The sequence below is a fragment of the Acanthisitta chloris genome, unplaced genomic scaffold (genome assembly GCF_000695815.1).
Source record: "Acanthisitta chloris isolate BGI_N310 unplaced genomic scaffold, ASM69581v1 scaffold1814, whole genome shotgun sequence".
Taxonomy (NCBI): Eukaryota; Metazoa; Chordata; class Aves; order Passeriformes; family Acanthisittidae; genus Acanthisitta; species Acanthisitta chloris.
In genome coordinates this window covers 7445-17942 of record NW_008669740.1, presented here as the reverse complement: position 1 = coordinate 17942, position 10498 = coordinate 7445, and the positions used below count along the sequence as shown (strand labels likewise).

The 10498-nt window shown below is 38.3% G+C and overlaps 1 protein-coding gene across 1 annotated transcript; it reads right to left on the bottom strand.

The window, feature by feature from the left end:
- Nucleotides 1–738: 738 nt before the first annotated feature.
- On the bottom strand, nucleotides 739–9623 carry OSTF1 (osteoclast stimulating factor 1). Its single transcript, XM_009073420.1, has 10 exons — nucleotides 9614–9623; nucleotides 8744–8790; nucleotides 8062–8112; nucleotides 7915–7978; nucleotides 5484–5537; nucleotides 4944–5051; nucleotides 4477–4526; nucleotides 4283–4361; nucleotides 3732–3830; nucleotides 739–903 (listed from the first exon to the last, which is right to left on the bottom strand). Exons 1-10 carry the CDS (start codon nucleotides 9621–9623, stop codon nucleotides 845–847), a joined length of 621 nt encoding a protein of 206 aa, XP_009071668.1. The 3' UTR covers nucleotides 739–844.
- Between the last annotated feature and the right edge of the window lie 875 nt (nucleotides 9624–10498).

Sequence of the window (10498 nt, the reverse complement as noted above, 5' to 3'; positions counted from 1 at the left end):
CTCTTCTAAAGATACCTGTGGTATATTTGATATACACCTTCCCTCATTCCTTCAAACAGGCAATTTAGGAGAAAACAAAAGAGCACTTAAAAAAAAAAAAAAGCTAGAGATCAGAGTTTAGGCAGGATAAATGGAAAAATATCCTGTCTTCTTTTCACTGCAAATAGTTTCAGCATAATGCACTTCAAAAAGCAAAATAACCAAGCCATCAAGTTCAAAATTAAGTGCATTTCTCAAACAAACCTGACTTAAGCAAGCATTTAATCTGAGTTTATATTTCAGGAATTGGGCCCATAGCAATAGAGGAGACAAAGCATTCTGGGGCAGATCATGCCAGGTCATTTTACACCTTACTTAGAAGGGCAGAGGAAGGAATGGAAGGGAAAAAAATTACCAAAATTGAAAATCAGACCTTGTCATGCTGGCTCCATGTGGGCAAAAGGCATAATAGCAGCATCTCCACTCACGTCTGTCAGTCAGTACTGACTCTGCCAGTCTTAGCTGCATAAAGGAACCTATACCCAGGGAGATATTCCAGAGACGCAAAGCACTTGCTGGGAAGGCCTGAGATGAAACCTGTGAGTTTAGAAGATGGTCTGCCCATTCAATGACAAGGGTATGCCACACCTCCTCTGTGAGATAATTCCAAAGGAACTCTGATTTTAAATGTGGTATCTTCTGGCTTATGTGAATATAATTCCTTTGGAAAGCATGATTTCACCCTCATTTATATGCTATATTGGGAGACTGCAATACTCTAGGATATTTTTACAGTTGTAAAGATATGTTTTGAGAACAACATAAGGCAACGCGGGTTATAGTTCTTTACGCTGAATGGAAAGAGTTAATCGGAGTCTTCATCATCAAGGTATTCTTCTGCATTACTCAGTGTTCGGACTGTACCTGGAAAGAAACAAAACTCTCTCTTAATCCAGGATGAAATCAGAAAAAGCCTCACATTTGCAATGCTTGCAAGCCAGCACCTGACAAATCTGATGCCTCTATCATTTAGAGATGCTAGGACTACAGGGATGGGGCTGCAGATCTGGATCTCAATGGTAGGGCTAAGCCAGTAATCCCATTTCCCATACAGGAGCTTCAGACTGCCTGTGACCTTTGAGAGCCATCTGCCTCCTCAGAACCTGTACAGCAGAGCTGGAATGCTTCAATCCTATTTGCTGTATACATTATGTTTAAATCACAATGGAAAGGATGGATGAGCTGGTGGAAGAGCCTTTGTGGTTCCGTCCCCATAAAGTGGGGATAGTGCCTAGCTGGTGCCATTCTCTGCTTAAAATCAAACACATTTCATCTATTCTCTCCCATTACTCTTTTCTCACCTAGTTTTTTTTCTGACCATGTATTTTTTAGAACTACGTATGACTCTTTGCTTCTGATGGAGCAGCAAACAGGAGTATTCAAGTGTATTCACCAGATGTGCAGTGGTACCTGGAGAATCACATCTACATTTGGGGCTGTACCAAGTTAAACAGCATGTTATTTTTGTGATAGATTATTATTTTCCTACATATTTTTAAAAATATTGGGATAGGAATATGAACTGTAGATAACATATATAATATCACACTACCAAGAGCCAGGAACCACAAGATCCTTGTCAGTCACAGCTGTGTAATAACATATTGAAAGTACTAAGAAGACCAAGTGCAGACATAACAAGATGAACATAATTCACAGAACTAATAATCGTATTATCCCAAATCTCTGAAGAGAGGAAGATGAGTAACTTTAAAACTGACCTGCTCAACTGTTTTGATAAAAGAAATCTAAGAGAAAAAAATTTTTATTTTTTGAGTAGAAGCAGCAGCAAAGGAAGAATGGAAAGAAAGGAAAAAAACCTGTAGAGCACTGTGCTCAAGGGGCCATACTTAAAGGAAGTACAAATTCCATTTCTTCTCTGTAACAACTGTTTCCTCGTTCAGCAGCACAAACAACACAATCGTTTTGCATTTATATGACATGACCTTAGTAATTTTCATTTTTTAGAATATACTTCAGAAATTATAACATTTGAATGTGTGTATGTACACAGAAAGCACAAAACTGTACATTTAAGTGGAGGCAAAGCAAGCTTTCTCCAATAAAACAGTTTTTCAGATGGACTATGATAGGAACCATATCTAAATAGGAACAGATTTGGAACTGGGGACAGAAAGACTACTGATATAAAACAGTCTGAAAAAGAACAGTTGTCTTACTCACAGACATTGGAAATACTGAAATGAAGCCTCAATAGGCAAAGAACAACAAAACTTCTGAAAATAACCAAGAAAGCACAAAATTCAATAAAAGCATACAGATCAGCAGTGTCAGAGATATTATAAAAGGCCAAATTTAGACAGAAAAACAAAGAAGCTAGTATTGAAACTGCAGTTAGACTGAGAATATCAGCTCTTATACCCCAGCAAGAAAAAAAAGATAGGGTGCAAGAGTACCAGAGACTGGTGATAGATGAAGTGACTAAGGATGAAAAAATCAGTCAGCCATTGAACAAAATTAATATAGAGGGAGTGACACAAATGGACCAGAAGTAAAAGATCAGTTACCTAGTATCACGAAATGAAACATTAATATAATTACTAGGGCCATCAGAACAGAGAAGCAACCTGTACTAGGTGCCTACAACTGACATGCAAAGATGAAGTAAGTGCTCCTAACAGGGAGGAATTAACATCACAAACAAGTGCAGAAAACCAAAGGAATTCTGCCCTTTAACTGCTTTTTTCAGAGTCAAAATTGAGAGAAATAATTTGTCAAGGTTTTCTGGAAAATCCTGATATTACCTCTACCAAAGAGCTGGACAACATTTTTGTGGCAACTGCTCTTTTTGGCCTTGTAAAGCTGCAATCAGCTATTCCACCATTTCATTCCCATAGCCTCTGAGCTCCCACAGGTTAGTATTCTCTCTGTTCCCACTAACCCTGTGACAATACAGTTGCTAGACTGCTTATACCACAAAAATCAACTGTAACTCTGTGTTTTTAAGTAATTTCTCTTTTCACCTAGGGTTTCCACCTCAACTTCAGCCTCCTGAAAGCTACAGGCAATATTAAATACACAATACCGAACAATTCATTCTGTGTTCAGCTTTTTAAAATAGCCCTGTATCTCATTAACTCTTTCGGACATGGACATTGTGCTAGTCGGAGTACAGTGGAAGGCAGTGAGTGCATTTTGATAAATACCTGAAGGCATTCTTTATGCCTCTATCTTCTCTATTAGACAGTCACTCAGAGGGACATAGGAATAAACAATTTAAAAAAAAAAAGGCAGTAAGAAGATAAAAGAGCATCTGTTGGTGTTGGTTTGGCTTAGTTTTGAGGAACAGACAAGCATATGGGGGAAGATCAGTCAACATTTTACTCTCATACCCTGCCCCTTGCGGCATACTGCTTTTAAAGTAGTTTCCATCCTTGCTTTCATTCTGTCTGAGGGGCCTATCTTCTATTTCCTTCCCTTACTATATCCAGGCCTTCCAAACTCTTTTACATCTTACTCACACAAGATGGCACTTTGTGTGGGATCAGCAACACTCCATGTGATAAACCACAGGTTTCTACCACAGCTCTGAACTAACCCTCTCTAGTGAACCCTTCCAAACATAACTCTAAGCCCATGTACCTCTCCAGTGGATTTTATGGCTAATGAAATATCGGTGTTTGGTTAAAATATCAAAAGTTCTCTAAAAAGAAAAAAATTATCAGAAATACCTGCAGGCTCTCTCTTCTTAAGCAAGGAAGCACAAGCTGCATTGGTTGCCATATCCAAAGCCCGTTTCTTCTCACTGTTCTTCAGATCTGTTCTTGCTCCTTCATAATGGAAAATGTTCATAATGAATCACTGTCTCAGCTATTTTTTGAGCAATGACATTATTACATCAATCTCAGTAATGTTGGTAGAACAGTAATGGACATGGTAATATGACCTATCAACTGCTCTGAAGCACACCAAAAGTTATGGATGATCTTCTGTAAGCTACAGTTGATTAGAGAACTCGCTGACTGCTCTGCCTTTCTAGGAAGCAGATGCCATTCTGTACTCTTTTTTTTGTTTGCAAAGCAGGATTAAATTTATCTTCAGCAGGTAAGAGGTCTACTTTCCAAACAGCTGCCAAAATATTCTGCAAGGCTTATAAAATCAGGCAGGTGAGTTGGCTAAGGACTGTACCTGAGTTACATGAAAACATTTAAAAATACAAATTAAAAAACATTCAGTAATCTAGTCTGCCATAGCTTGTTGAAACCTTGGTAAACATCTTTACCCTTTGCCAGCAGCATCTCTACAATATCTGCATAACCCTTCCATGCAGCAGCATGCAAAGCTGTGTCTCCCAATTTGTTCTGTGGAGTTAGAGGGAAAAGCAACAGGATTAAAATACAGCAAAAAACCTTTCATCTTGTACCAAGGATGAATAACATCCCACCTCTACTGTAAGGGTCTGATGGTTTAACCTACCTGTTGGTTTAACTCTAGGTTTGCCTGGGTAAACAGAATATCCACTACATCTGCAGAAAACAGAGGGGGGGTTAAAGAGAAAAATTTAGTGGAAACAAGAGACTTTTCTTGCGTTCATAGTATAAATTTTACTTAAGATTCAATGAAAGAGCAATCCATTCCAAGAGAACCATTAGTCACAAAGAAATGCTACTGCATAAAATACCCAAAAGAATACAGCACTTATTTTTGGCCTCTCCTCCTTCCTACTCTGCTTCTAACAGATATGCTGATTAGAATACCTGCTTCAACAGCAAGAACAACACACACAGATTTGATGGAGCTGAACCTCCCTTGAAGCTTTAATTTTTCTTTAAAGTAACAGAATAATATTTAAACAGTCCTGTCTTTATCATTCAGCACTGTAATTTTATCAGTCTAACAAGCATATTAAGAAAACCAGACAACAGTTATTTCAAATTAATTACCTTTATGGCCTCCATGGCATGCCCAGTACAGAGCTGTGTTTCCAGCTTTGTCCAAGCCGTTGACACCAACTCGATTGTCCAAACACTCTCTCAACCAGCTTAAGTTGCCTGAAAGACAAAATTAGTTTTGATGTTTTTTCTTTGAAGAGTTAACAATTAAAGGCACAGTTCTTCCTGTCAGTACCAGTCCACCCATGAACTTATGAAAAGAAAATGAGATTTAGCAGCAACACTTGTAGCTCATTAAACAACCAGTCCAAGTCATACCAAACCCATTTTCCTCCACTCACAGAAGACCTTTAGATCCCTATATAGTTATATGGATGGTACCAAATGTTTTCTCTGTATACAATCAGAGTGGCAATTCTACCTGGCTGCAGCTCAGCTTCTAAAAGCTGTAAAACTTACCAGATAACTTGTTCAAGATACCAGACAAACAAAACAAGCAGAATATCTTAATTCTAAATATATTATTATTATATCAGAAAACAAGCAAGTCATCCTTTAGCACAACAGAACTAAAACGCACACCACATTTACCTCGTTTGGCAGCTTCATGCAGTGGATTATCAATAGACTCTGCTTGCTCTACCACTGAAATGAAAGAGTAAACTTAACTACTTCAGAAATTGAACAGATATTCCAGAAGAACAGTAATACATATTTGATTTGATTCTAAGGTGAAAAGGGATTTGTGAGTGACAGACTAGTCAGATGTACTTCTTTTTCCTGTGCATGGGAAAGCAGTTCAGAGAAAAGCTTGTAAAAACTTCAAACAGCAGCATCAAATTGATCAGCAGGTTCAAGTTACCAGGAATCTGGCAATATTTAATTTCAGTTGTTACTTGCATTTCGTAAGACGGTTCTGAGCAGCTGCCTAAGGCTAGGCTTACAACCTACAGCCTGTCATACTATAGTAGTTACGAGTGAATTCTTTCCAAGGAGACTGTGAAGGGTAATTAAAAAAGACCCACTGTCAATAGGCTTCTTTTTCATTTGACACAGATTTTTTGTTTTCCCTGGAAAACTTGCAGGAGGTCTGCAAATCAAAACTGCTTAAACAATGAAGGTAGTGACAGGCATACTGAAGTACAACCTTCTATTTTAAAATTTTTTTTAATGTGGAAATCCTTGCAACTACTAAAGGTACAGTCAAGTAGGACAGTGCCTATGTGATGAGTAGGATCTCTAAGCCGTGCACTGTAGTTGTTACAGGAGCTAGGGAGAATGTGAAAGGGTGTTCTTCAGATAAAACTGTTACTGTAATCAGATGCAATGCAGGCAAATTCTGATAACTGTACATCAGTTAGCAGAAATTAAAGCCTTAAGACTCTTGGCCTATCCAGATCTTTTCTTACTTTAGTGTGCATTCCTCCCATAATGCTTGCAACTGTAAGAATTCACAAGCTTAACTTCCTAGCAAATGCTAGATTCTTGTACTTCATTTTAAAAGAATTTGTGCAAACAGTAAACAGAATCCTAATGCAGAGTGGGAGAAGCCAGGCCCAGAGCAGACAGCCATTACATAAGCAGGATGTGCTGGTCATAACGAGTTCTCGTTGCACAAAGCAGAAAGTATTAATGTTAACAATACTGTCTCAAAAGCCTTTAGAAAATTCTTGCCGAAAGTTCAATAGTAAGTATTTTTAATGCAGGTACCACTGAAAGTGCATTCAGCAGCTTTTCATTCAGGTTTTTCACCTTCAAGCCCAGCAGATGGAGCACAAGACTCCACCAGAGACTCCGCAGTTTCCTATCTGTGTCCACCTTTTTAAAAAAAGTTATAGAAGAGCACAGGAAATCAGTGTTTCAATGGTTAAAACTGAACCTAGGCAGCCGTAATGGTGGCAACCATCCTTGGGGATTCTGCATGGTTGGTCTAAATCAGAAGACATGCACCTAGTACTCTTTGTTCTTAAGGTCTGCAGAGACTTCTGTTCTGCTTACACCTGAAATTTGTGCAAACGTGCAGGCAGAGATATCACCCCACTACTGGAGAGGCATCAGACCAGACTGGTCTAAAATGCAAGTTTTCCAAATTATCTCAACGGGAACATAAATTGAATTAGTAGGTTGTTGATTTTAAATATAACACACTTCTAAGGTCAAAAGAAACCTGAGTGTAGGTAAGCATGCATACACTATTGTTCTTGCATGTAACAGTGACCAGCAGGAGTAGACAGTCTGGAAGTCCCAAGCTAAAGTGAAATTTGATGTCAGCCTCAGTAACTGCACCACAGATCTTTATTCATGTATTGCTACTAACTACAGGGCAGGGAATCATAGCACTGCTACCATAAGGTCTCCTTGTGGAGAAGGGACACCATGAAGCAACCACAGTTACTAAAATATTAGCAGCTGTGATGCAATCTGTCATGAGACACTGCTACTCTGCCTACAATTCCTGGGAGGACTTTGAAGAATTGTGCTGTGTTGTCTGTACTCATGGTTTTAAAGGTTAATTTAGTTGAAACTGAAAAAGCAGTTTCTGTTTGGTTCGAACGGGTATGGGATATTTAATGTATTTAATAATTTTGGCATAATTATGTGGTATTATTAATTATTTAATAATTTGAGGGTATTTAGTAATTTAATTAGTATTTTAAAAGAAAATGTTTTCTGTGGCAGAATATATTCACTCAAACACAACAAATGGCAAACAAAATCCCATCCTTTAGATCCAAGTGTTCTTCCCCTCAAAACTGAGAGCATCAATTGCTATTACCTGCACAACCAGAAACATGAACACTCTGCAAACTCAAGCTGACTCTAGATTATAAAAACACAAGACAACCTGTCTACTGCTAATGTACAGCGGTGACTGATATTGCAGATAGATGTATGCTGAAATACATGGTAGGGTACTATTAAATGCGAATGCTGTGATCTGTTTTTGAAAATAAGTCTTTTCATTTAGTGATTTCCTTTGACAGTGAATGATCTTACCAAATAAAAATATTCTAGACATTACCATAGTTGCTTGGAATTAATCCAGTTCTCCCTTTGCAAGTTCCTTTCCACCAATTTGTATCACTCTGCAGAGAAAAGGGAAAATATTTTAGAAGGGAGACGCTGCATCTCAGAAGTACTCAGTCTGTATGGGATGTCCTAGACTCACCATGTCTGAGATGTAAATGATATCTCCTTCTTCAAAGTACAGTTCATCTGGCTTTAACAAAATAAAAAGGGGGACAAAAAAGAAGAGTTAACAAAAATTGGAATGTGTGTATGTAGGAAAAACAAGTACCTGAACAAAACAAAATACATTCACCTCTTCATTCAAGAGAATGATAACTCAGATTCTCTAGCAACTAGCAAACAGCTTGACAGTCTGTAGTTTGATTTGTCTACAGATAACTTCTTGGATCAGTGACCTTCCTCACAACTAAAGAGACTAGCCTTCCCAAAAGAGCGCTGTGCAACAAAAGCAGTGAAATATATCTTGTGTTTGTCAGGTTCGTCCCCTTTTCGGCTTGTCCCAGTTCATCAAATCTATTAGGTGTTGATTATCATTGTCTTTGAAGAAAATACAAATCACATATACTTGCTGATCTTAGACTGCAGGTAACTAACATTACAGAAAAAAGCATGCCGCTTTTAAACAGAGAAGGACTTAAAACCAGAGAATGATGATTAATCAGGCAGTTCCAGTCACATTACAGACTGTTATCCATCAACAGGCTTAATCACTGAAAGCACAGCACAGTAGGTCTAATAGACCAATCCTAGCAGAACTGAAGAAATGTTACAGACAAGATTAAATTAAGCTTCTCAAACACCTAAAGTCTAGATGTACTTACCGTTCTGGGCTCAAACGTATACTGGGCCCTGAACACTTTTACCTGCCCTAAAAAAAATAAGTATCAAAAAATCAGTACCAGTATCACACATTTTAGACACGGCATACAAATACAGTCCTCAAATTCTTTTCTTTCACCCCTAAAGCTGCTTGCTGAATGAATTTGTGCTATACCTCTCTGTGCTGCCAATTGACAGGGGCAACAGAAATGACCCAGACACCAACGGAAAGAATAGGGTTATTTTGCTATTGGTGTTTTAAGATAATAGAAAAATAAATAATATATTTACATATAAGGTTAAGAAAGTTCTAATATAAACAGCACAAACAACAAAGACAATAAGAAAGGTAATGCAGCTAATCATTACTATGTACAGGAAAGAACAGTGATTAAGAAAGATACATCACCAACTGCCCTAGTACTTTATCGTCATCCAGATCTGCAGTTGCTGGGGAGGCCCTGGTTGCAGTGAGGATTTGGAGAGCCTTTCTAGGCAATTGGGAAGTCCTATGCAGTGCGTCCACTTGTAGGTGCATGAGGGTCCAGCTTTCATAGGCCAAATTAGCAGGCAAAAAATAACTTGCAGTTTTTTATCGTTTGCATGGATAACAACAGTTGGTATTCCCACCCAACCAACCGAGGCTGGGGCTTGGCCAGAGCTCAGGACACGGGTGGTGGATCTTCCTAAGATACATTATAGACAGGGCATGACCTTGGCAATACTTCATGGGCAATTACATAACTGGTATCCAACTTATCTCTAAGATATTTTGCAGAAGGCGTCATGGGGGTGACTATACAAGGGTCATCTATAAGATATCTCCCAGGAAGCATGGCCTAGGACAGATAAATAGCCTAAGTAAAGGTTACCTGCATCCATGTTCTACATTAAGTGGTCCAGTTAACTACCACAAAGAAGCACTGTTCACAAGAAGTACAGGATTCACCCATAAGTCAGCTCTAGCTTAGGCCTATTGTTCAGGCCCTAGCATTTCACTCTCTCAATGAAAATCATGACGAAAAGACTCAGGAGCATGAGTTAAAAAACCTGGCAGCATGGGTTGTGAAGGAATGCTACATGTAAGTAGCCTCTTGTGCATGGGTCTTTATGCAACTTCATGTCACTGCACAACTCAACTAAAGTGTCACCATCAATTTGTGAGGCAAAGTGTAGTTTCACCCATCCACAGTCATACATGCCGCATACTATTACTAATATCAGATCTGTCAAATGATACAGAAATAAGGAAAGAAACAAAACAATGAGCAATGTCTGCAACATGTTCTCATACTTACCTGCAGTAATTACTAATCAGGACAATAACACGGTAGCACAGAACTCATTACATTTAAGAAAAATGACAAGTGGTCACCAAGTTCTATTCATGGAATGTACAACTGACACGGTGTTCTACTCAAATGCTTAAAATAAGCTATAGCATTTATAATTTCAGTCAGCAGGTAACATTTGATTAATAAGGCAGTTTGGAAGAGACTGTCAGCAGCATTCAAGCCAAGAAAAGATAACCTTAATGCAAAGAGCTACAAATTAATTAACTGCAAAAGAAGCATCCCAACAAAAAAGTTTAAAAAAATTCAATTTCTTTTCAATTTCAGTTTTTTTCATTTCAAGAGCACCAAGCAGAAAGTTTAAGATGAGTACAGGAGAAGAAACATGTACACTACATAATTTAATTAGCTGAACTGCTTATGTCCACTGAACTCAAAGGAGAAATATATTATGCAGACTGTTCT